The following is a 27,176-nucleotide window of genomic DNA, read 5'->3' as shown; positions in this document are numbered from 1 at the left end:
GAGCATACATTATATTACTTCGATATTATAATATTTATATAACATACTGAAATTTTTAGCATTCTATTGTTTAGATCAGCATTATGATTATTTGGCTTTTTCATTCAAAGTTACTATAATTGAAATGAAGGAACAGCATACAGCAAGGCAAGTGTTATATTCTTTGTGTTTATACATATTAACAGAAGAAAAAATACATAAACAAAACAAGTTTAACAGAATTAAAATACTAAAAAGAAAAAGAGGGAAAGACAAGGAGAAAAAGAATATTTTTAAAAAATGAAGCTAGTCAGTTTATAATTTCTCCCCTTTTTATACATTTATTTAACAATATTTATGAGCATTTAGGTTTCCATAAAAGTTGAACTGTAGGTGATTATATTTGCCATTTGTATTGTATTGTATATTTGGGAACCACTTGCTTCTATTATCTATACCGTTAGTTTTACCATTACTGTGTCCAAGTTTAAGTTCCCAATCAAGTTTTATTGGAACTAGATCTTTCTTTCAGAACTGAGCACAATTTATTCTGGTTGCTATAAGCATATATCTCATTTAACTATGATGTTTCTTTTTTTCTCAGATTATTCCAGTAAGAAAAGTTGTGTTTTATTTTTAATTTAAATTCCAAAATATTCTTCATTGACGTATATATTTATTTCCATTTGTGGGGAAATTGTTTACATGTCCATCACATGTGATAAAATCTTCATTTTGTCTCATAGCATTTCCAACATCTATTAATGTATGATTTATCTACAGATGGTCCTCATCTTATGACCACAACTGAGCCCAAAATTTCTATTGCTAAACGAGACAGTTGTTAAGTGAATGTTGCCTCATTTTACAACCTTTCTTGCCATAATTGTTAAGTCAATCATTGCAGTTGTCAAGTAATGATTTTGCTTGTCACAAGGTCACAAAAGTGATCACATGACTCTGAGACACTGCAACCATTATAAATGTGAGTCAGTTGTCAAGCATCTGAATTTTATCATGTGATCATAGGGAAGCTAGCATGGTCATTACTGTGAAAAATGGTCATAAGTCACTTTTTTCAATGCCATTGTTATTTTAAAAGGTTACTAAATGAACTGTTGTAAGTTGAGGACTATCTGTATCTTAATAAATTGGTGGGTTTCTACATATAGGTGTAAGGACCCACTTCAACCCACATCTTAAGAAAGCAGAACTCTTGGAAACAATTTCTTCCAACAGGAACTTTTATTAAGAGTAGTTGATAGCAGTCATAATAGACAGGATCTGAGGGATTCCCTTACAGATCAATATTTTAAAGTGTCCCTACGCAAACCCCATCCCACAGTTCATCCGGGTGGTTCAGACCAGCAAATCCCCAGGTCTTAAGTCCATCATGGAAAAGGAAAGATAACATCAGTCCGGCTCTGTTTGTAGCACGATGTTCCACAGCTCTTCACACCTTCTTTTGAGACCGAAGAAATAAACCAGGTCCCAGAGGTTTGTATCTCTTCCCCCTAAAGTGGGAAGCTGGAAAAATACTGATTGTCCGACAGAAATTGTGGGTGAAAGGGAGGTTTTCCTGTCTACCAGACAACACTTAAATTTAGAAGTGTCAGAACAGCCTAATATCCTGTTTTAACTTTGCACATGAAATATTGCAAACTGTCTATCACATGACATATTGAAAACTGCTTAACACTTGAAATATTGCTAAAAGCATTCCTATGTTAAAAGAGGAACTATAGGTTATAACCATGTCTAGTGACTTTCCTATGTTAGAATAAGGAACTATAGAATGTAACCATGTATGGAATATGTCTTGATCAGGAAATACTGACATATTGGGGGTTATAAAAATGATCATCTACGCCCAGTCGGGTGTTCAGACTTTTTTTTGCTGTGAACAGCTCTCTGAACCTGCGCAATAAATTTCCCTTTCCTTGAAAGAGCTGACTCAAGTCTCTCACTTCTACAACATTTTCTGGTGCATTGGCCGGGAAACTTGAGTGAGGCGATGTTTTGCTGAGGACGGCTTGACCCTTCGGACCTGCTGGAAAGCCATCTCTGAACTATTCTCCAGGCGCCATGGGGGTGTGTTTCCTCCAGGAGACAGCTTTGGCTTCTCAGCAGAGCCGACAGTGCTGAGAGCTAGTCCAAGAACCCTTTGGGGAAGGAAAGGAGGTCTGAACCAGCTCCTGGCCAGGACAAGTGTAACAACAAGGCAGGCGAGTATGTGTTTAAAGTAATTGTACCTATCTCACTTGAAGATAGAAGAGGGGACCTGATCAATCCCCTGGACTCGGGACGGCGATCCTAAAGAAGTCCGTGTTAGGCTGTGTGGGTGGTTAAGCCATTGCATTCCCTACTAGTGACTGTTGGAACTTCCGGCACTGTAGGTCATTGGCAGTGTGTTAGGATGGGGGGGCGTAGTAGTGTTCCCAGCACCCCGCTGGAATGCATGTTAAAAGGATTTGATAAGTATTTTAATCGTACCCAGTATAGGGTCCCTTACCCTAAGGTAACTAGGGATAGGCTGCAGTATTTATGTGAACATCAATGGCCTCACATGGATGTGGGGTGGCCCCCGGAGGGAACTTTTAAGCTCCAAATCATTGATGATCTCACCTCTCTGATAGCAGCCAATGAAGAGAACTATCCTAACCAATTTCAGTATATAGATCAGTGGGGGGATGCAGTAGCAGGGCAGGCAGATGACTTATTGCAATGTCAGGCTGAAATGGTTTGTTTGTGTGTGGCTAGACCTAAAGGGAAAAAGCTTCAGGTTGAGACTAAAAGAGTCAAGGGTGTGAAGATTTTAGAGACTAAGGTATCAGATGTAAAGAAAGAGATAAAGGTGGAAGTAGAGGAAGTAATCCTTAGACCCCCTCTCTATGTGCCGGCCCTTCCCCCATGCCCCCAGTGCCGGCTGCAGCAGCTGCTGTGCCTGGGGATGGGCTGACTGCTTCTGCTGTGCCTGGGGACATGCAACCAGCTGTGAGGCAGAAACAAAGGGGGAGGCTGTCAGCCCCCAAGGAGGAAGGGGATTTGGAAGGTCTCTCTGTAAATGTGAGGAGAGAAGTAAGTAAAGAGGACGTGGCAGGATGTACAGCAATTGTTGAATGCTTTGTTGACTCCCGAGGAAAGGGAGGTGTGCTTGAGTTATTGAATGCAAACTCAGCCACCACCAGATAGTCCACCCAATTGTTCTGCTGCTGATTGACATAGCAGCACAGATATTGCTCCAGGATTCCAATGACCGTCTCGGTCCCTCCGTCAGTTTGGGGATGATGTGCAGATGAGAGGCAGATCTTGACATTCAACGCCTGCATCAACTCCTGCCAGAAACGCGCTGTGAAATGGGCCCCTCTATCGGACATGACCTTATCAGGAAGACCGTCACAGACGCCTCTTGTTGCTTCTTGGGGCAGAAAGCGGCCAAATGCAAAGGGTCCCCACAGTAAAAACACAACCCTCCCGAATGTTGCCTGTTCATCTCTGCCACTGATAGATGAGGTCTGGCAGCACCTAACTCCATTGGCTCCTCCCTCTGGACCGGAATCACACTCACAATGGGGGCCGTACGGGTCTCTGGGGTGGCCTGGCGACTCCTTCACTGCTGCAGCTGGGCGTCGATCCGCAGACAGAGATGAATGAGCCCATTAAGGTCCAGGGGAACATCAACACGGGCCAGCTCATCCAACATCTCCTCCAACAAGCCATCCTGGAAAGCGTCCACGAGCGCAGCCTCATTCCAGGCTGAATCCTGGCTAAGCAGCTGAAATTCATTGATATAGGGGGTGTCAGCCTTGCCTCAGAGCTTTCAAATGCCGGGTAACTGTCTGATTCCTGATGGGGTCCTCATACATGAACCGCATGTAATCACAAAACCCCACAAAGTTGTCCATCAACGGTCTAGGTTGAGCTAGCAAGGGTGTGCCCCAAAGAGCTGCAGAACCAGAGAGCAGGCTTATCATAAACCCCACTTTATCCCAGTCAGTGGGGAAATCATCTGCTTTCACACTGATATACAGGTGGCATTGTCCCATGAAAACAGGAAACATGTCCGGGTTGCCATCAAATTTGTCCGGCCTCACCACTTTGCATTTTCTCCTGGGTGGTGGTGGAGCAGCAGGAACCTGGGCAGATAGCTGAGCAACTTGGGCAGATAACAAAGCCAGCTGCTGGGCGAGCTGGACGTTCTCAGCACGTAGCCACTCCATGATAGTAGGGGATGAGGCTGAAGGCAAACTCTTCTATCTCAGCCTATTGCCATTCTTGTTAAAGGCACAAGGACCAAACCCTTGCTGATACAATAGGCTGGAGACTTTAAAACAAAACAAATCCCTTTTAATATGGGTGACAAACCTGTCAAATAGTCCAAAACACAAGCAGCAAAATTCAAGTCCAAAGGAAGGAAATAGTCCACAGAAAACACGATGCAAACAGAAGAGTAGTCACAAGCAAGACGAACAGACCAGGATTCCAAGAAGCACTTTGCAAACAGTTGCCTTCAGCAATCAGCACCACCCACACCTCCTCTTTTTATATAGCAGTCCCAAAGCGTTGCCTCTCAGTGCCTTCTCCTTTTTCCCTGGAGTAGTCGCATTGACTGCTGCTGATTTACTCTTGCTAATTGACGACGTGTGCATGCATCAATTAGCATGTCCATCAGGTGTGAGTCTTCCAAGTCTGACTCATTCTCCTAACACAGCTGAGTTTCATCAGGAACACGACTGGAGGGCCCAGGCTCTGCATCAAACCGTGAGTCCTGTAATTCATCAGAGCCTCCCTCTGCCCCTGATGGCCCTTCAAATGCCTCCTCCACCTCCTCCTCAAATTCCTCAGACTCAGCTGTTGGGAGCACAGGCTGGCACGGAATCACAACAGAAAATAATAAACCCGCATGCATATCCCTCCTCCCCCTTGGAAGTATGGCAGAATCCAGGGAAGGGTGAGAATTGGTTTTAGATCAGAGGAGATAGATAGAAAGGAAATATAACTGGATTCTGACATCCTGCCCTCCCTTAAAAATAAGAGAGATCCACATGTAGAGAAAATAAAACAGGTATAAAAGTTAATCTGGCTTGTTGGGATATTCTGTATGAAACTTCTTTAGCAGTTTCGGGGCTCTGACATGACGTTTATGGACCCACTCGTTTTGTGAGGAGGGAAGATGTTTCCATGCTACTAGGTATTGAGTTTTCCCATGATACTTCCTAGAGTCTAGGATTTCCTTTATCTCGAAGTGTTGTTCTCCTTCAACCATGATTGGAGGTGGGAGGGGGGATTTTTGGCCATAAGGGTGACTGTTGTTCTCTTTTAAGAAAACTGCAGTGAAAAATTGGGTGTATTTGCCTGAGATTTTGGGGTAATTCTAATTCTACTGTTACTGGGTTTATGATTCTTTTAATTGGAAAAGGTCCTATATATTTTGGTCCAGGTTTTTTACAGGGTTTAGGGATTTTAGGTATTTTGTAGACAAATATACCATTTCTCCTACAATGAATGGTGTGGGTTCAACTCTCTTTTTATCTGCTTGGCCAGGTGTTTTGTGATTGTGCTATCCATTCTTTCAATGATGGAATTGCTGGTTCATTTGGGGTCAGTTCTGGCATAGGGTTGAAACTTTGACCGGTGGCTATTTTAAAAGGAGTGTAGCCTGTGCTGGAGTGGACTGCATTATTATAGGCGATTTCTGTGAAAGGGAGTAGGTCCGTCCAATTTGTTTGCTGGAAATTAATAAAGCATCTTAAGTATTGCTCCAGTACTGAGTTTGAGCATTCTGATTGGCTGTTAGACTGAGGATGATGACTAGATGACAGTCCCTGAGTGGTTCCGAAGAGGGATAAAAATTCCTTCCAAAATGCTGACGTAAATTGCACACCTCTATCAGATATGATGTGTTGGGGTGCCCCATGCAGTCTGTAAATGTGCTGCATGAAAAGTTTCACTAAGGTTTTTGCGGTGGGAATCTTTTGGCAAGGGATAAAGTGCACTTGTTGGAAAACAAGTCCATAACCATTCAGATGACAGTGTTTCCATTGCTTTCTGGTAATTCCACTATAAAATCCATGGCTATTTCCTTCCAGGGGGCTGAGGGATTCGCCACTGGTTGTAGCGATTTTCCTTGCAACCTCTTAGCAGCAGCGCATGTTGGGCAGCTGGCCACGTAACTTTCTATGCCCTTTTTCATGGATGGCCACCAAAATTGCCTTTTAATTAAATGTAATGTTTTTACAAATCCAAAATACCCTATTGATTTTGTATCATGGCATAGCTGCATGAACGTGACCCTCTGGGTGGTTGGTATATATAACTTTTCTCCCACCCATGGCAGTCCGTCCTTGATCATGCACACGTGTTTATTTTTCTGGCACCATTCATCCATTTCCAAAGTTTTCTGGAATTCAATTCCAGTTTGGCTACCCAGTTGCGGTTTTAATTTAACTTGGGCTTTAGTGGTTACTGGTGCTGCCAGTTGTGGTAATAAGTGCTTTAGAATCGGTGGCTCGCATGCTGTTATATTGGGGCATGCGAGATAGTGCATCTGCCAGGAAGTTCTTTCCCCCCGGGAAATGCTTGAGCATAAATTGGAACTGGTGAAAATGCTGGGGGTGAGTTTCCTTGGTGTTTTCAAAGCTTCCAAGTTTTTGTGGTCTGTCCATATCTGAAAAGGGATTTTATTCCCTTCAAGGAACTGGTGCCATATAAGTAATGACCAACGTATCCCATATGCCTCTTTCTCCCACATGGGCCAGCGCTATTCTGTTTCGGTGAGTTTCTTGGATGTATATGTGCATGGTTGCAATATCCCTTCATCATTTTCTTGTAGTAGTACAGCCCCCACTGCTACATCACTTGCATCCGCTTGTATTACAAAGGCCTTATCCATGTCTGAACTTTTATTAAGAGTAGTTGATAGCAGTCATAATAGACAGGATCTGAGGGATTCCCTTACAGATCAATATTTTAAAGTGTCCCTAAGCAAACCCCACTCCACAGTTCATCTGGGTGGTTCAGACCGGCAAATCCCCAGGTGTTAAATCCATCGATGGGGAAGGAAAGATAACATCAGTCCAGCTCCGTTTGTGCATGATCATTTCATCTCTTCACACCTTCTTTTGAGACCGAAGAAATAAACCAGGTCCCAGAGGTTTGTATCTCTCCCCCCCCCCTTTTCCTAGCTGCCCGGTAGAGAGGAGAAGTTCAGAGGGGTGTATAGTATAGGAGACAATTTGTTACATTGTAATGGTTAGCAGACATGAAGGCGAATAAACAAAAGGTTACTTTGTAGTGAATAGACAAAGTGAAAGTAATAAACCCTCATGCATATCCCCCCACCCACTTGGGAGTATGGCAGAGTCCAGGGAAGGGTGAGAATTGGGTTTAGATCAGAAGAGATAGATAGAAAGGAAATATAACTGGATTCTGACAATAGGGTTCTAATAGGGAACCAATTTTTCTTTAGGTTATAACTAGTCCATAATTTTTTCTATTGTTGTGTTGTAATTGTTTTTTTTAAATTTTGCATCCATTTTATTATACAGTTTTTGTTTGTTCTGTGTTTATATATAGCATGTGTCCCAATAGGTGATGCTGGTTTTGTATTTGTGTTTCAAATATTGTTTTTTTCTTAATGTCCCTCATTCCCTCCTAAGATCTGATTTTATCCTTCTGGTTATTTGTAAATACATCAATCATAGCATTTTGCAGCCTTTACTAAGTATTTCTATGTTTATATATTTGTAGAATCTGCAATTACATTTAATTTACTGCAGTTAACTCAGTAACTGCATTTGAAAGAAAAGTTGGAGGTGAAATTGTTGGGCTTATTATTCCCTTCGTACATTTTTTAAATAATACATCCTTTTCCATTTTTATCTTCCTATGTATCTCTGTACCATAAGGCTACAGAAGCTAAACCAGCTCCTTTCAAAATGGCCTTCTACTATTCAAATTTTATCTATTGTTATCCACAACAGTGTGCATCTTGCTTTAAATAAACTTTAATATTTGGAAGGACAAGATCACCTCTCTCTTTAGAATTTTATTCAGTGACTAGCTCTCTTTTTGCTCCATATCAATTTACCAACAGTTACTTGTCATTCTTAAATATTTTTTCTAAAGAGAAGTGAAATTTGTGAAATTTTGATAGGCAGAAATGTGATGGTCTGCTCTTCTTGCAATCTTTGAGTGACTGGCTAAGGTGTATGAGTGGGACTGTCTTACCTTGCAATTGTACAATTGACTGGCTTTTCCTCTCCTATATTTTTGCATCTGATTGCAGTTTTGGAGGCTTGGACCAGGTCTATCCTGAGTTATCTCAAGACACATCTCTTCAGATTTACAATTTGATGAAGATTATCATGAAACTCCAGCTCAATGTCTCAGGTAATCATACAGAATTCAACGGAATAATCCTTTAGCAGTTGTGTTTTCTGAGTCTTACCTGTTTCTAAGAGCCATTCTCCCCTCTTGTTTTTAGGAACAGTATTTCCTGGCAGTTACAACAGCAGCCAAGATTTTCTGCAACTAATGTTTTACAAATTTGCACATTTTGCTAGATATACTGACTTCCTCTTATTATATAAGGAGTTTAATGGGGTAAGTAAAAATAAGTAATCTTCCAAAACTATTTTTGGTGGTTCAGAAAAATTGTATTGATTTGATCTCTGAGCGTGGCAATTTGGCTACAAATGTTTTGTCTCCATTCGGGGGCTGGGAGTTGGTGGTGGGTGGGGGGAACACCTTCAGTGCATTTTGAATTGTGCTCATCTGTCAGAGCACTGACCTTTTAAATACCTTTTTGTTGATGTAAATTGGTGTGGATGTTATTTGTCTGAATGTTGCTGAGATATTACATCTAGCAATATGATGTCAGAACCCATCATATTCAAGGGGCTCTTTCGAATTCTATTTCTTCTATTATTCTGGGTTCTGCCATACTCCTGGAAGGGAGGGGGGAAGACGCTGCGGGCTGTCTCTTTGTTTCTCTCTATCGCTACAGTATAATCCTTTCACTGTTTCTGAATACGTGCTCTTTGAACTGTCTCCCCTTATTGTCAGCTGGGAGGGGAGAAAGGAATATGCCTCCTGCCATCTGGCTTATCTCCTATGCCAGAAAGAAAGGTGTGAAGACCCAACAAACATAGCTATGAGCCTGAGACAGAGTGGTGTTATCAGTTCTTTCCCACAACAGACTTAATACCTGGGGATTGGCCCGTTCAAACTGACCAGATGAACTATTGAAGTGGGGTTTTGTTTGGGACTCTTTTAACCTATTGTTCTGAGCGGGAAATCCTCAGATCCTGTCTATTATGCCTGCTATCAGCTTCTCTTAATAAACGTTCCTTTTGGAAGAAACTGCTTCCACGGGTTCTACTTTCTTAGGATGAGGTTTTGAAGTGGGCCCTGACATTGGCAGGATCTGAGGATTTCCCACTCAGATCAATAGATTAAACGAGTCCTAAGCAAACCCACCCCAATAATTCATCAGTTCATAAGCCATATGAATTCATAAGCCATAAGCCATGACAAATAACACCAACACCAATTTATATCAATATTTATATTAAAAAGCCAGTGCTCTGACAGATGAGCACAATTCAAAACACACTGAAGATGTCCCCCCGAATGGAGATGAAATGTCTGCAACCAAATCGCCAAGCTCGGAGATCAGACCAACAGCCAACTACCATCCCGAGCTAGTAATATTCAAACACATTTCACTGTATATTGGTAATCAGAAACAAATGGCCCTAGTTCTTATTTGATTGCTTATTAAATGACATTGTTAATTGCAAAATAAAATACCTGTTATTTCACTAGACGTGTTAATAGCTAATGGGATCATATATTAATCAGGAGTTATTGAATTATTAAAAATACAAATTGAAGAAAATGCCTCTCTACTTTCTTAAGACTGACTTCTAGCGAATTTCTTTGATACCTTTGAAATCCTATAATTCTGTGTATTTATTCTTTAAGTTTGAAGTCCTTTCCCTCCTGTCCACAAAACAAATGGGAGAAATGATGGTTGTTACTGATGCCTTCAGAGATGAATTCCTGGCTATACAGATTTTGGTGGAACTGGAGAAACGCCCTTCTACCTCTATCATGGATTTTATGATTGAATTTAATGCTGCAGCAAAACAGGTAATATTTTTCTATTTTAACTCTTTTGCTACCATGTTATTCTTGAGTTAGTTAGGCATCTTTTTGTTTGGTACAATGAATACTGAAAGATAACTATTTCAATAAAGTTCATTTTCTCTGTAGTTTTTGAACCTGGAAACAAGTTGTCACAGAATCAGAACAACAGAGTTGGAAGGGATCTTGTAGGTCATCTATTCCAACCCCCTACCCAAGCAGGAGACCCTACACCATTTCTGACAGATGGCAGTCCAGTTCTCTTCTTCAAAGCTTCCAGTGATGAAACTTCCACAACATCTGAAGACAAACTGTTCCATTGGTTGATTGGTCTCGCTGTCAGACAATTTCTCCTTATTTCCACATTGAATCTCTCCTTGATCAGTTTCCATCCATTATTCCTTGTCTGGCCTTCAGGTGCTTTGGAAAATAGGTTAACCCACTCCTCTCTGTAACAGCCCTTCAGATATTAGAACACTTATCATGTCTCCCCTGGTCCTTTTCTTCTCTAGACGAGCCATGCCCAGTTCCTGTAACCATTCTTCATATGTTTTAGCCTCCAGCTCCCTAATCATCTTTGTTGCTCTTCGCTGCACTTTTTCTAGAGTCTCAACATCTTTTTTATAGTGCGGAGACCAAAATTGGTTGCAGTATTCTAGGTGAGTCTTACTAAGGCTTTATAGAGTGGTATTAATCCTCGACTTATGACCATAATGGAGATTGCCTATTATAGTTACAAGTGAGAAACTTCCTGACAGTGAGAACATTAACCAGTAAAATGGCTTCCAGAAATTGAGGAACTCTGTCACTGTAGGTTTTTAAAAAGAGATTGGATATTTGTCTTGAGACCCTTCCTGAGCAAGGACTGGGACTAGGAGACCTCCAAAGTCCCTTCCAACTCTGTTACCCTGTATTCTAGCATTTTCAAATAAAGTTTCAGATTTTGGAAAGCTTTCTGACTGAAACCAGGATAGCTGCATCAAGAGGTATCTGCAGGAAAGATTTAATAAAAGTTAACACAGAGACATAATCACTTGAGTTATATGCTGCATTATTATTATAATTTAACCACATTATGTTATCATATCATTATAATATATAATATAGTATTAGGTAAATGTATTATATAATTATTATAGAATAATATAATCATGTGTGCTGCATATTAAAAGGAGTCAGGACTTCAGTAGTGCACTCAGCTGCCCTGTCACTCCTAGTTCTGAATTTGAAATTTCCAAGAGAAATCATTATCACATTTTGAACATGCAAGTCAAGCAGGATCTTTCTTTCTCTGGCAGAAGCACCTGATTGTCCTCCCAGATCTCCGGATCCGTGACTTAATTTTCAGAATGGTCTTCAAGACGCTCAAGTTTGGCACCTTTTCTGCTGAGCAATATTCTTTTTGGTTTGGAACTCAACTCCAGCTGTTCCTGACAGCTTTATCACCCAGGGACCTGCAGCTGATCCCACTCGATGTAGATTGCCAGTCTCACCAGCACTTGTTAGTCCAAACTCATTTCTCTTTCCATGTCTATGAAACTTGGGCACCTCCTTATACCACCCTTCAGACTTCCTTCACACAGCATCTCAGATCATGTGTCACATTGTTTACTTTTGGTTTACTGTGATTTCTGAAATCAGCTACTATGACTTGTTTGTAGCCAACAATATGTGGTTTGTTGAACAAAGCAGAATGAAAACAGGCCATGACTTTGTGCAATGTATGCACCATGCCAGAACTGGAGAGATTGAAAGAACTGGAGGAAGAGCCAACCGTGACAGGGGTGGGAGGAAAGACATCTGTCCTGCAATTCTTATCTGCTTTCCTCTTTTCTGCTATTACACATTGTTTCAAGTGCTGTGCTATGTCAGGCTACCATTGGACTGGTCTGGAATCCACAATATGGGCAGAATGCAGCAGAAGCAGAAGTTATACTTAGCTTTAGAGCTGCTCCAGCTCTCTGTCTATACCTAGCCCAAGGCTTTGCTTGGTATTAGTATAAAATTAACAAAGTCTTCTTAGAATTCAGCCCAATTACTGTAATTCCATGCACACATCCTTGTTAATTTCTTAGAAGATTGATAAAGGTGGTTTGCTCTTGTGATCTTGCAAAAGTGGGGGGGGGGGTTTCTTCCTAAATCAGCCTATGAACTCCAGTCCAAAGACTAGCCAGGTCCAGTTCTTTTCAGGTGAGGTATTGTAGATGGCCAATTAGCAAACCTTCCTTGTGGAGCATCCGTATTGGGGAAGGATTGCTTCTTGGCAAGACTCCCTTGAAGATGTTGATTGGGCATTCTTTTAAAGACACCATTTTATGTTCTTTCTCCTCAATTATTAATGTCCTCCTGTATCATCAAATGATTTTTTTTAGCCCATAGAGTCATAAAGTCATAGAATGTATAATAGCAATAGCACTTATATACAATTTCACAGTGCTTTATAGTCCTCTCTAAGCAAGGTCAGCATATTGCCCCCAACAATCTGGGTCCTCATTTCACCGACCTTGAAAGGATGGAAGGCTGAGCCAACCTTGAGCTAGATAGTAGTTCAACCCCTTTTCAGTGCAGGAATCCTCTTTACAGTCCCTAGCCTCTGTTTGCAACGAACACACCACTGCTCTGGGCAGATTATTCTATTGTTTTTTTCCTTTCCTTTGATTTTCATTCCAAAATGTTGTTTTTATGATTAAGATAAAGAGCTTTGCAATCTGTTTATTAGTTTTTCATAATGAGAAATGGTACAGAGATTCCTTAAATCAATATGCGCATTCTGCTTGGTTTCTCTGTCTCAGGGTGAAGGCCATGGAGAAACCATATGATGTCTTAACAGCAGAACAGAAGGAAGCTATTCATGGGAGGATATTGACCTACCTGAAAATATATCAGGCAAGACAAGGTAGGGATGTAAGAACATCATAATGATGGGAACATTATAGCCTGGAAATGTTGGATTGGAACCTCTCCCTACCCTATACTGGTTTGGATTGTGAAAACCTGTTCAACTCAAGCAGAGGATGTGAAGTTGGGCAAGGCTGATTCAGCAGCCTTGATGGTGCAGTGGTTAGAATGCAATATTGCAGGCAATCTCTGCCCACAGCTTGGAGTTTGATCTTGACAGACCTCAAGGTTGGCTCAGCCTTCCATCCTTCTGAGGTCAATAAAATAAGGACTCAAATTATCTGGGGAAATATGTTGACATTGTAAACCACCCAGATAGTGGTGTAAAGCAGTATGGGGTGACTTATAGATCTAAGTGCTATTACTAGTAGAATGCATTGCATCAGACAAAGAGTGCTTGTACTAAGGCAGAAAAGAATCTCTCTAAAATCTGGATTCCCAGGGACTTCATGGACAGGTCTTTAAAGCAGTTGTTTTGGCAACAATTTGGAAGTTTCCTATTGCCTTTGTCCAGGATATATTTTTCAACCTAGTCTGTAACCTTATGATTTTTTAGCGGTCTCACATCCTAATACTGAGCAGGTTTTACTGTATAATGCTTTGCTTTTTCAAAATCAGTGGTTCCAACTAGAGCTAGCTTGTTTATTTATCTATTTATCAAATTTATATGGCTGCCTATATGGCACAAGGTACAATAAAACCAACTATTAAAAGCAAATATAAAAACCAATTAAAACAAATAGTAAGCAGAAGTAAAAAATAGATTATGAAATGCTAAATCAGTATGTCATATGTGATGCCATGGTGCCCCCATGTCTGATGAAAAAGCCATCTTTGGAGGCCTTTCCGAAATGCCCTAAGGGTTGGGGCTGACCTCACCTCAGGGTAGGTGCCACAGGAGAAAAAGCTTGTCTTCTGGGGCATGTCAGATGGAATTCCTCTTTAGCAGATGGCACCTGCAACATGCTCCTCCTGCTGTATCCCATTTTGGGGAAACAGGATTTACTGGAATTTAGGCCACTGGAGAGAGGAGGATTCCACAGAAAATTGGGCTTTGACTGGGGTCCTTTGTTACTAAATGAATGCCAGAACACCACATCCCAACCAGAAATTTCAAAAAAATATATTTCTTTTCATCCAACTGAATAAGAACAGATAAAGGAAATCCCCTCTGTACAAAATGTGAGGCAAGAGAGGCAAGAGAATGAAATAACAAACAACTGACAGAAATCTCAGAGGGAACTCCCATCTGACTTACCCTTCCACTAAGGAAACCTTCAATGGTCTCTGGGATTTCTAAAAAAATTGTACTCCAGCTTTATTCCTTCAAATACAATGATCTCATAAAGAGATCAGCACTGTAACTGCTGCTCTGGGCAAATTGACGCACTGACTGCTCATCTTTGCTGCATTCTAGGTACTACCTGCTCTCCAGATGCCAACAGCACCCATTGGCTCCTAAGCAATTATGGCCGATTCAGTGCTCTCGCAAGCATTAAGGAGTTCTTGTCAGTGAATGTTAATTTTAATGCGGTGAGTGAATCTATGTAATTCTGAAGCTAGCAAGCAAACAAGAATCCCTTTCTCATCGCTTACACAAAAATTAGAGCATTGGATAGTTCTCCTGTTTGTCCTAGGCTGTCAAGGCCACTTTCTTGGGTTTATTTTTCCTACATTTGTCCTTCTGCTGAATTTATTTTGAGCATCTTGAATTTTCTAGGGAAAAGTGACAGCTGCTTCAGTACTTAGGGCATTGGTTCAGTCTAGTGTTGTCAGGACTAGGTATTGCAAACCATTCCCCATGGTTCCAGGTAAGTATTGCAAATCAGGCACTCAAACCCTGAGCTTCAGCTCTTCCCAGACAAAAGTGTCCCCTCTTTTTCTTCTGGAACAAAGCCTTATTCAAAAGACCCAGCTGGGAAACTAAATATAATTTTGTAAACTTTATCATACATTGCCTATCCTTGACAAAATCTCAAGCAATCCACCAATCACAGGCCTAAAAATCATCATGTCATTATCAATGGCAGCAACAAAATGTGCATTTTGATTTCCTTTGATACAGAGGCATCCCCACAGGATGGTGGTAAAAAAGTCAGGATTGAAGCCCAACCGAAAACATTTATAGAAAATGTCATCTTGCTTTTTTGACCCCATTTCCTTTCATCTTCCGGGGTGGAGCTTGCAACACAAGATCACAACAATGCTTGCAGTAAAATCCTATAGATGCTGCTGACCTTTTTGGATTCATTGTAATTTGAGTGAAATCATGTCATACTGGAACAAGCATTATGGATTGATTCAATATACATCCTTTCCAAAACACAATGCGGTAGCAGTTTTGGTAGGGCCTTGGAGGGGGGAATATAACTATCTACTTGAGGCCTGGAAGGGACTCTGATTTGGGGTCATGTATGTGCAGATGTTGTGGTCAATTACGTATCAGATATCTGGAGAAATATCAGAGTATGGGGAAGAGAGTGAATTGTGCTTAGCCATTTCCGATTGTCTCACCAGTCTCCCGAAGGAGAAAGCTTCAAATTTTCTTTGAATCAGTTGCATCTTCTAGCAACTTTATGATTATGTACATATAGTTTTGGGAGTGATTTCCCCCTGCCTTTTAGTAAGATAGGTTTTTCAAATGAGCATGGCCTGTAGCCCTGGGATTCCTTGAAAGTTTCTCACCCAAATATGTCAGACCCTGCTAAGACATACAAGGCCAGCAAAAATAAGCCAAGGACCTCCATCTTGCTGGGTGCAACTTTTGATGACTTCATAGACCCAGTGTCATGGTTCCGAAAGAAGAAGCTCTTCAAAGAACTCTGATTGTTTACCTTAAAGAATCTTTAATTTGCAACATAGCTTTGGCACCTACATAGAGAAGCCAAAATCTAAATTCTCCTCCCCCAGGCACATAGTAACAAAGCATAACTCACTCCTTCGTTTAACAGTCATTAATCACATTCTCCAATTAGTTTGAAGTGTGAACTTTCCCTCCCATTATCTCCTCTTATTACAACTAACCTTGAAGAATTCTACTGAGATATTGTTATAGCTAACTAGTCCCCAAGCACATTCTTCCCCCCTCCCTTCCAGCAACGTCTAATTTTAATTCTAAAAGTAACACACAGGTTAAATAGAAAATGTCTGCATCTTCATATATTGTCAAGAACATCCGATGTTAGCAGCATTGACACCCAGTCAGATAGAGTTCGTGGCATGAGGTACATAAAGTTCCTTCTTCTTGGATGGTTTTTTTTTTTTCAGCTTTCCAATCTAACTTACAGCCTTGAGATGTCCTGTTCCCCACCCAAGTATTAACCATGTCTTACTTTGCTTAGCTTATTAGGATTAGTCAAAATCAGGTTGGTTGGTTGTTGGTTCTGCCAACAAAATTGCAATCACATCATGAATAGGTCTGTTTGGGAGATTATAAAATCATAGGGCTGGAAGAAACCTTGGAGGTCTTCTACTCCAACCTCCCACTCAAAGCAGGAGCCTTACACTTAAATGGTTGTGGAGCACCCACAACTCCAGGAGGCAAGCTATTCCATTGATTAATTGTTCTCACTATCAGTAATTTTCTCCTTTTTTCTAGACTGGATCTTTCTTTAACAAGCTTCCATCCATTACTTACTGTCCTGCCCTCAGGTGCTTTAGAGAATAAGTCAATTGCCTCTTCTTTGTGATAGCTCCTCAAGTATTGGAAGACAGTTATCATGTTCCCGTTAATCATTCTCTTCAAAGGAGAGAACTTAGTTCCCTCAATTGTTCATCATACATTTTAGCCTCCAGGCCCCTTATCATTGTTGTTTCTTTTCAGAGACTCTTTCCAGAGTCTCAACATCTTTTTTGTATCGTGACCAAAACTGGATGCAGTATTCCAAGTGTGGTCTCACCACTGTGATATAAAACAGTACTATTACTTCTTGTGATTTTGATGCTATCCCTCTAAAGATGCAGCTCAGGACTGCATTTTTTTTTGGCAGCTGCATCACATTACTGTCTCATATTTAAGTGGTGGTCCACTATGACACCTATATATATCTCACAATCACTGCTGTCAAGCCAGATACCACCTATTCTGTACCTATGCATTTGGTTTTTCTTGCCTAAGTACAGGCCTTACTTTTCTCAGCATGGAATCACATCTTGTTAGATTGATTATATTCTATTGCCTATTGAGCAATGATCTCAACTTATAAATTTAATTGCAAGGAACTCAAAATAATGAAAATAAGGTTTAAAAACAAATCATAAATCATAAATCGTGACAGCTAGTTTACTTTAAAAAAATATCAGGGATGGGCCATGCAGACTTGGCAGGAAGAATTAGAGAATGCTGTTCCAGAAGTTTTGTTAAACATGACTGAAGCATGTTGAGAAGAGGGTACATATAACCAGCACAATGTACATTTTCAGGTTACAGTCCTGGCAAAACTGTCTGCAAGCCAGCTGGCTGAATTAGTCATAACTCTGGAAGCCTGGAATGATGGGAACCTTCTGATGGAGATCATGAGCCACTTGGAGACCATGGCAGATCTAGCCAAATTCCTTGACCAGCTGAATAAGTTTGCTGCGGTACATGAATTTTCTTTAAGAGGTTTGGAAAAGAGGGAGAAAAAAAAAACTTGGGAAAAGAGGAACAAAACAAATTTCTGCCAGATGCTGCTGTTCAAATAGTTAACACAAACAAAGATAGAATCTAAAGGAGATGTACCCAATTTTAAACATTTCATATTTATTTGTTAAATTTATTTGCTGCCTGCTTTACCGTGGGGCTGCTCTAGGTGACTTAACAACAATAAAAACAGAGAAATGAAAAGAAATGCAAACATAACAGTAGCAAAGCAATGGAACAATAGAATAAACAAGAAAAATAAAATATGAGAATATGGCAATATGAGAATAAAGATGAGTGGACGGGGAAGCAAGGAGCAAGTGGGCTTTGCTATTAATCTAGTAGCCACCTTCAGTGTGGTACTCCCCTACTGGGTTCCCAGGCAACCATCAAAGCCACCTCTATTCTAAATATTCTATTTATAGTATATTTCTTATATTTATTTATAGAATATTATATTCTAGAAATTAATATTCTATAAATATTCTAATTTGTTAAGTATTCATGTTCAGTTTTTCTATTCAAAATACTTACATATATAAAGATTATTCTTTAGGAAATGTATAATTTATATAGCACAAGAAAAAAAAGAACTGATTTCAATACAGCAATCCTAAATTGAAGAGGACTCGGTGTTGTCAATATTTGGTAGACAATGGTAGTTGCTAAAAAGAAAAAAGCATTCCTCCCCCAAATAATATTTTGCACCCATGACAGATGATTCCTCATCTAAAAGGAATGTAAAGCTCACTGTCTGAAGAAGAGGGTGTCAGAAATGAGGGCAGAGAGGGAGTTGATCTACTTACTAAATTGGGGGGGGGGTCTCTTGACAGATGGAATTGCAGAGCAGTGACAATTCTGATTTGATTCTGGGCATTGCATTGCGAAAATTAGCTGTCAACTTCGCAAAGTTCAAACCCAGGGATTTCACCTACTGGTTCCAGTCTGCATTCCAAAATGTGCTGCATGCTGTGAACAGAAGCCAGATGGTCACCCTCCCACTCAGGATATCTTGTGACTCCTATCAACAAATGTGAGTATGTCTCCCATGCATTGAAGCTGTTTCTCTCCTATTAAAAAAAACACCTATGGCAAGCAAATGCTGTTACTGGCCACTGAAAGAAACAGTCCCACAAATGGTGAATGAGACAGGCAGATATTATTCTATCTGATGTGCTCAACTGATTGGAAGGAAGTCTGTGAAATTTAAGTATTTGCCCAATCTTTAGAGGGATTCATCCATTAAAAGTATACATTTCACTGATAGTGTACACAAAGAATGCTAACCTGTTTATCAAATTAAACTATTTTCTGGGCTTACTTCAGGAAGCAAATAACTAAATAACCTTGCTAAGACATAACCTTTTCCTCTGAAACTAGTCAAGAATGAAACCACACTTAGTATGTTGTGCAAATGCAGCTTTGAGCTTTTTAGTTGACCTAGTAGAATATATTAGAAAACATGTTGAAATAATCAGTCATTGATTCTTTGCCATGGAGAAGATGTTGCAGAGATGTTGCCTTTTGAAAATTGTGTAGCCATAGCTATCCTCAAGTGAATGCTCCAACGCTGGAAGTTTTTAAGAAGAGACTGGACAGCCATTTGTCTGAAATGGTGTAGGGTTCCTGCCTGAGCAGGGGGTTGGACTAGATGATCTCCAAGGTCCCTTCCATCATCATCATCATCATTATTATTATTGTGGATCATCGCACAGTCAGCCAGATGTTCAGACTGGATTTGGCATTTTGTCTACCTATCGAGTCCTTACCCAGGACCTGGGATAGGCAGATGTGGATGGATCATCCGTCGCAGGATGGAAGCAGTTCCTAGCAAGGCTGCTTTTTGCAATTGACTAATAGCGAATTTGTCAATGCCAATGGTGTTCAAATGGTGCTCCAGTTGTTTTGGGATTGCACCCAAGGAGCCTATCACTATTGGTACTACCCTTGCTTGCTTTTGCCACTGTCTTTCTATTTCTATTTGTAGGTCTTTGTATTTTGTTATCTTCACAAGTTCTTTCATCTATTCTGCTGTCTCCAGGCACTGCCACGTCCACTACCCAGACTTTTTTGTCTTTCTTATCGACAATTATTAAGTCTGGGGTGTTATGTTGCAGGTGCTTGTCTGTTTGAATTCTGAAGTCCCAAAGCAGTTTAATTTTATCATTTTCTATGACTTTCTCTATTTTATGATCCCACCAGTTTTTGCTTACAGGCAAATGATATTTTTTGCAGATCTTCCAATGCACCATTGTGCTACTTTGTCATGCCGCTGCTTGTAGTCAGTCTGTGCAATCTTCTTGCAACAGCTTACCAGGTGGTCCACTGTTTCTTCAGCTTCTTTGCATAGGCGGCACTTACTGTCTGTTGCTGTCTTCTCAATTTTGACTTTATATGCATTTGTCCTTAAGGCTTGGTCTTGTGCAGCCAGAATTAGACCCTCTTAGCCATTGCCAGGTCTTATTATCTGCTTTCCCAGCTATTTTTTTCATGTATTGGCCATGTAGTGTTTTGTTTTCCCATGCCTCTATTCTGTTCTTCATTTGGTCTTTCTTGTACGCCAGTTTGGTCTCTCCAGTAGTCAGTAAGCCTTCCTGATATACTAATTTCAGTGCATCTTCATCATTGTTCTTCAGATATTCTTCCAAAGCAATTTTTTCTTCTTCAACCATCTGATGTACTTGTACCATTCCACGCCCACCTATTTGCCTTGGTAGATAAAGTCTGTCAATGTCACTGCGTGGATGAAGGGCGTGATTTATTGTCATTATTTTTCTAGTCTGCATATCCATTGCTTTTAGTTCTGTTTGAGTCCAGTCCACTATTCCAGCTGTGTACCTAATGACTGGGATTGCCCAGGTGTTGATTGTCTTTATGGTATTTCCTCCATTGAGTTTGGACTTTAAGATCTTCTTCACTCTCTTGATGTATTCACCTCTAATCTTTTTCTTGACTTCAGTGTGCCTGATGTTGTCAGCTTGAAGGATACCCAAGTATTTGTAGTAATCTTCCTCATCCAGACTCTTAATGTTATTTTCGTGGGGCATCTTGATTCCTTCAGTTTTCACTATTTTTCCTTGTTTGATAGTAAGTGTGGCACATTTGTCCAAGCCAAACTCCATACAATATCTTGGCTATATATACGGACAGTGTTGAGCAGCGATTCTATTTCAGATGATGTTTTTCCATACAGTTTCAGATCATCCATATAAAGGAGGTGGGATAGTCTGGCAGATGTTTTTGATGTTTGATAGCCATGTCCTGAGTTATTCAGTATTGTTGACAGAGGAAACAGTGCAATGACAAATAGTAATGGTGATAATGTATCTCCTTGAAATATTCCTCTCTTGATATTAACCTCTCCCAGCCTCTCACCATTGATCTGCAACTGTGTCTTCCATTGTGCCATCGATCTTTGCACAAATTTTCTGATGTTTCTACTGACTCCTGTTCTTTCTAGGCACTTTATTATCCAATCATGTGGCAGAGAGTCAAATGCCTTTTTGTAGTCAATCCATGCCACATTCGGGTTGGTCTTCCTTCTCTTGCAGTTTTCCAAGATCATTTTGTCTATTAGGAGTTGATCTTTTGTTCCTCTGCTATTGGGGCGGTTTCCTTTCTGCTCAGGTGGAAAGAGATTGTTTTCAACTAGAAGCTGTTGTACTGCATCAGCTACCACACCAGTTAATAATTTGAAAGTTGTTGGTAAGCAGGTAATTGGCCTGTAGTTACCTGGTGTTGCCCCTTTTGCTGGACTTTTCATTATTAGGTAGGTTTTCCCAGTTGTTAGCCACTTTTCAATTTCTCCTCCTTGTAGTATATTGTTGAACTGCTTGGCAATGAGTGGGTGTATAACAGTTAGATGTTTCAACCAAAACCCATGCAGTTCATCTTTACCTGGTGCTGACCAATTTTCCTTTCTCTTTTTTCTACCATTTTTGTTGTTATTACTAGTTCTTTCATTTCAACTTCTGTTTTATTTGCATCCACCTCTTTTAACCAAGCCGCATCCTTGTTGTATTTCTTTGGGTTATCCCATATCTGCTTCCAGAACTGCACTGTTTCTTCCATGTCAGGTACTGACTGATTCCTTGCAGTTTCTCCATTGATGGATTGGTAGAAACGCTTCTGATTGGATTGAAATTGGAGGTTCTGCCTATAGTTTGCAATTCGAGCTTCATATCTACTGATTTTGCTGGCTATAGCTGTTATTTGTTGCTTTATTATTTCCAGTGCTTCCTTGATCTTCCTTGTTTCTAAGTGGTATTTCTTGATTAGATATTCTTTGGTCTTCTTGTTCTTCAGCTTCTTTTCTTTCATCTGTTCTAGCTTGCTTGCATGTGATCTTAACTTGCTGATCTTATTTTCTAGTCTAACCTTCCATTTTTCTGGTGCACTGTTTGTTTGTTGATTTTGCATCCCAGCTGTGCTGTACATTAGTTGGTTTGTTTCTTGCAGTGAATTGGTGCTTATACTTTGTTTATTTATTTATTTATTTACAAATATTTGTATGCCGCCCAATCCCAAAGGACTCAGGGCGGCATACAAAGTTAAAAACAGTCATAAAACAATAAAATAATCCAGTCATACCACGAGTCCGATCATATCCCGGCCCCCCGGGGACATCAGCCCCAGGCCTGCCGGAACAGGAGAGTTTTAACGGCTTTCTTAAAGGCCGGCAGGGTGGGAGTAGTTCGAACCTATTGCAGTATTTGCATCTTTTAATGCTTGTGCTAGCTGTTTCTTTGAAACAAGCTTCAATGCAGGCAGCCTTATTCTGTTGTTTTTGTGCTGTTCTAGATGCTCAGTTATTCTTTGTTTCAATTCTTTTATTTCTTTAGTTAGAGGGTTTTGTTCTTCCTGAGGAAGAGGTGCCTGGTTTCCAAATGTGAACAGTTGTATATCTTTACTGGATTCTTTCACTGCCAACTCCCCCTGGTTTGCTTCTACATTCTGAATTACTTCTTGTAAGGCTTTGATTTCTTAGCCCTGGGTAAACCTTTGCAGTTCGTCCAATTCTGTTTCTGTGAATACTTTATTTCGTATTATAAATCGGCGTTGATCTGCTAGTCTCTGTTCTGTTATTTCTGATTCTGGATGTTGTTCTTTCCAGAACTGGTGCGTGCGTTTTAGATATCCTTTTCTTGTTGGACTTGATCTGTAGTAACAGATCATTATTTCTTTGTTTTCCATCACTGTGTATCTGCGACGGGTAAACACCTTTTCTTCCAGTAGTTCTGCAGCTGCTGGCCCTGGTTGCTCAGCCAACAGTCCTGAGTCCTGTAACCCATTTTTCACCAGATATCCAGGAACTCCAATATCTATCGCGGACCTTGTTAACCCGGGCGACGTCCGAGCCGGTATGGCATTCTGAAATTTACGTCTCACCATATTTTTTATGGGAGAGACACTCTTTGTCTGACTCCTCTGATGAGACCTGTCCAGTATGGTTGAATCTCTGGCATAGCTCTCATCTTTCTCAGAGTACACAAGCCCCACAACCACTGGGGGTTTATTATTATTATTGTTATTATTATTATTAACCATCGCACAGTCAGCCAGATGTTCAGACTGGATTTAGCATTTTGTCTACCTTACCCAGGACCTGGATAGGCAGATGTGGATGTTTGATGGTATTACAGATATTGTCGCAGGATGGAAGCAGTTCCTAGTAAGGCTGCTTTTTGCAATTGACTAATAGCGAATTTGTCAATGCCAATGGTGTTCAAGTGGTGCTCCAGTTGTTTTGGGATTGCACCCAAGGTGCCTATGACTATTGGTACTACTCTTGCTTGCTTTTGCCACAATTTTTCTATTTCTATTTGTAGGTCTTTGTATTTTGTTATCTTCTTCAGTTCTTTCTCGTCTATTCTGCTGTCTCCAGGCACTGCCATGTCCACTATGCAGATTTTTTGTCTTTCTTATCGACAATTGTTAAGTCTGGAGTGTGCTTGTCTAGTCTCTTGGTCTCTTTCTTCAATTTTCCTGCTCTTAGCCATTGCCAGGTCTTGTTATTATCTGCTTTCCCAGCTATTTTTTAATGTATTGGCCAGGTAGTGCTTTGTCTTCCCATGCCTCTATTCTGTTCTTCATTTGGTCTTTCTTGTAGGCCAGTTTGTCCAAGCCAAACTCCATTACAATATCTTGGCTATATATACAGACAGTGTTGAGCAGCGATTCTATTTCAGATGATGTTTTTCCATACAGTTTCAGATCATCCATGTAAAGGAGGTGGGATAGTCTGGCAGATGTTTTTAATGTTTAATAGCCACGTCCTCAGTTATTCAGTATTGTTGACAGAGGAAACAGTGCAATGACAAATAGTTATTATTATTTTTATTATTATTATTATTATTAGTAGTAGTAGTAGTAGTAGTAGTAGTAGTAGTAGTAGTAGTAGTAGTACAGGATGGAAAACAATCAGGAAGATCAGAACTGCAAATTAGACTGAGAAGTTGAATAACTGCCCCCCAAAAAGGCAAACCAAACCAGTTCTATACTGTTGCCAGACAGCCTCCCTAGATGCATGCATGAAGTTATTAGAGAAAACAACAGCAAAGCTCTTCAATATTGCTGTCACAAAACTGCTTGGTTGTGTCCATAAAGTTAGAGATCAAGCCTGAGTTAGCAGAGTGTTTGCCTTTCTTTACCTGGTCAAATGATTATATCTCCTAGACTGAAGGGTTTTGACAACATCTATTCCAACATCCCAGCTGAAAATGCTGCAAACATTTTTGGATTCATCAAAGCATTTTTGATGTCAAAAGTCAAATCAGGTAACTATACCTTAAAGAGATTCAACTCTAGTCTTTACTGTTTAAGCATGCAAAACAGACTGTGTTTATGTGGCTAAAGAGATCCTAATCATTAATCATGAATTCATCCAGGATGCAAAATACCTGACACAGTACTTAGGAAAAAAATCAGAATCAACCATGAAAAATGTTGCTGTAAAAAAGGGAAACAGAATTTTAGGCTGATCAAGAGAAATTCAGTTTCCAAACCCAGTGAAATGCATAGTTGTGGTAGGAAGGCAGAGACAGATGGGGTTGTCAGAGAGGACCTCCTCCCTCAGTTAAAAAAGTCTCTCATTCATGGAAAGATCCATATCAAAGCTTTTGGGTGAGCCTGGGATTGAAAAGAAAAGAAGCTGTTTATGTTCAACTTGATTTAAAACCATTAAAAGGAATCAAAACCTGGGTTTCATTCCCTTTTCGGATTGCACATATTTAAAGACAGAAAAAAATGGTAAGGGATCAGCTCTTTCTTGACTTTAATACCCTTGGTCAAAGTCAGCAGGTTTTAAAGATATTAATGCTGCTTTCTCCCATTTTGGTGACCTCCAGATACACAGAATTAAAATCTCCATGATTCCCAGCCTTTTCAAAATAATCAGTGGTTGAAAATGATTCTCCAATGAATCTAGCAAACATCCAACTGAGAAAGGTGCTTGTTCTGGGGTTTGCTAGAAATGTACCGTATATTCCGGCATATAAGACGACTTTTGAGAGCGTCAAAACAGCCTCCGAACTCGGGGGTTGTCTTATACACCGAGTCGTCTTATACGCCGGAAATAAGATAGTTTCTGGCATATAATACGACTTGCTAGGCATATGCAACTCGGCGTCGATCGTCTTATACGCCGGAAATACTGGTAGTTTCCGGCGTATAAGACGTATGCGACTCGGCGGTGATCGTCTTGCGACTCAGCGGCGATTGTCTTGCAACCCGGCATCGAACTAGGGGGTCGCATTATACGCCAGGTCGCCCTATATGCCAGAATATATGGGTATATGGTGTTTGAAATTCAGATTGCCTATAAAATGAAAGTTTTAAAATAAGTACGGGAGATGATGAGTTTAAATCATTTGGTAAACTACTATGGAATAAATTATTCTGGACATGATTCCTAAAAACAATATAGTAAAATAGCTTCTGTCTCTTGGTCACACTAAATTTCCAAAGAAAACAGCTAGTGTAACTGAGATGGTTAAGCTATTTGGGGAGACTTGAGTTCACTAGTCCAGCCACTGTCTCTCAGCACAAACTACCACACACAAAATAGTTGTAGCGGGGGCTGGGGGGGGGATAAAAAAAACTGGAGGACAGTGCCCTGTATTTCACCTTGAGTGCCATAGGAAAAACAGGATAATAACTAGGCACATGCTAATTATTGCAAATTCAGAACAGTTGTTTTGAGTTTGAAATGGATTGCTCCTTGAAACATTTCCAAAATGCTAGGATTGGCTATGAACTCGAAATGCTTCAAATTTTGCATACCAAAACCAGTAATGCATCTGTTACTTTTATCCTCTGGGGGCACCTTTCTTTCACATGGGAAGCTTACTAGGCTCACCCAGCAAATTAATCCATGATCTACTTCTTTATGATTTAGCAAATGAGTTGCAACTCATTAAACTAGAAGCCATGTCTTAGAAGCTACAGTGACTGGGTTCATAAAACTTACCAGGCCATGAACAAGAATTCAGCTACAGAGACCTTCCTTCTGATCCAAACTGAGGTCTGTCTGGGGAACGTTAGCCCTGTTATTGCCTTCTCCAACTATGACCTGATTCTCTCCCCTGAGACAAAGGAAGTAATATGGCAGGAGACTTCTCCTTAGCCCAGCACAACTAGTAGGGCCATCATTGTTGGAAACAGGTTTTTAGACAATTTAGCAGGACACAATTGATCTTCTCTATCTCTCAAGGCTTGGCCTGTGGACACCTTACCCAGAGCTTTCGGGACTGGCTACAAATCAACCTTGGGAACTTCAGCCAATATGCTGAATATCATGATTTGCTGAGCTGGAACCTGTATTTTGATGGAGTGAGTAGACATAATTTAAAATGATCACAGCTAACCTTGTTGCAAAACTTACTCTACACAAAGAAAAAAGGAGGACCATGTAAGTCTTGCAGGCTGCTAAGTTATTAGGAATTCTCCTTCTTCCCCTTATTATCATCTCCATGCTGCTCAAAACCAATGGGTAAAAGCTTTATCCAGACAGAGATCCAAACTTGGAATAAGGAAGAATTTCTTGATAATAACTAGTGGTGCAACAATTGTGCCTCCTAGAAGTACTCATGTTTTCAAGCAATTCATGATCATTTGCTCTGGGTCCTTTTCCTCCCCTTCTAGATGGCTGTCTTAAAATATTTGTCTCCATCACAACTTGCATCATTCACTCTGGAATCCGGAGTCATCATCAACAAAGAGCACATGTGCCAGATCCTTGCAAAATTGAAGAACAAACCATTGACAGACATTTATGAATATTTGGATCAATTCAACACAGTGGCCCAGAAGGTATGACATTTGAACAATGCAGGTAATCCTTAGGTTATGATGGCAGTTGGAACAGGAATTTCCATCACTAAAGCATCACATTGTGGGACTACAGTCCTGCAGGACCATGGGGGTCATTACGCAGGAAGAGGTAGAAGTCCCACACAAGCAGGTGGATGGGGTATGGGTGCCACAAGCAAGTGCTATGCAGCATGAGTGGTGAAAAGTGGGAGCAGGAAGC

General features: G+C 40.4%; 1 protein-coding gene across 4 annotated transcripts in view; it reads left to right on the top strand.

Annotated features, from left to right (window-relative positions):
* LOC120318037 overlaps positions 1 to 27,176 on the top strand; it is a 116,029-nt gene that overhangs the window by 25,320 nt on the left and 63,533 nt on the right. For all 4 annotated transcript variants that reach the window (XM_039365230.1, XM_039365229.1, XM_039365232.1 and 1 more), the window contains 11 exons: positions 8,267 to 8,370; positions 8,465 to 8,583; positions 9,967 to 10,134; positions 11,427 to 11,629; positions 12,921 to 13,024; positions 14,444 to 14,559; positions 17,449 to 17,607; positions 18,481 to 18,680; positions 24,323 to 24,423; positions 26,358 to 26,476; positions 26,789 to 26,956. In XM_039365230.1, the coding sequence (XP_039221164.1) occupies positions 8,267 to 8,370; positions 8,465 to 8,583; positions 9,967 to 10,134; positions 11,427 to 11,629; positions 12,921 to 13,024; positions 14,444 to 14,559; positions 17,449 to 17,607; positions 18,481 to 18,680; positions 24,323 to 24,423; positions 26,358 to 26,476; positions 26,789 to 26,956 (1,561 nt within the window). The remainder of the gene's footprint in view (positions 1 to 8,266; positions 8,371 to 8,464; positions 8,584 to 9,966; positions 10,135 to 11,426; positions 11,630 to 12,920; positions 13,025 to 14,443; positions 14,560 to 17,448; positions 17,608 to 18,480; positions 18,681 to 24,322; positions 24,424 to 26,357; positions 26,477 to 26,788; positions 26,957 to 27,176) is intronic.

Source organism: Crotalus tigris, unplaced genomic scaffold, assembly GCF_016545835.1.
Source record: "Crotalus tigris isolate CLP2741 ecotype Arizona unplaced genomic scaffold, ASM1654583v1 scf7180000020015.175477, whole genome shotgun sequence".
NCBI classification, from domain to species: domain Eukaryota; kingdom Metazoa; phylum Chordata; class Lepidosauria; order Squamata; family Viperidae; genus Crotalus; species Crotalus tigris.
This window is presented reverse-complemented; position numbering and strand designations above follow the sequence as displayed.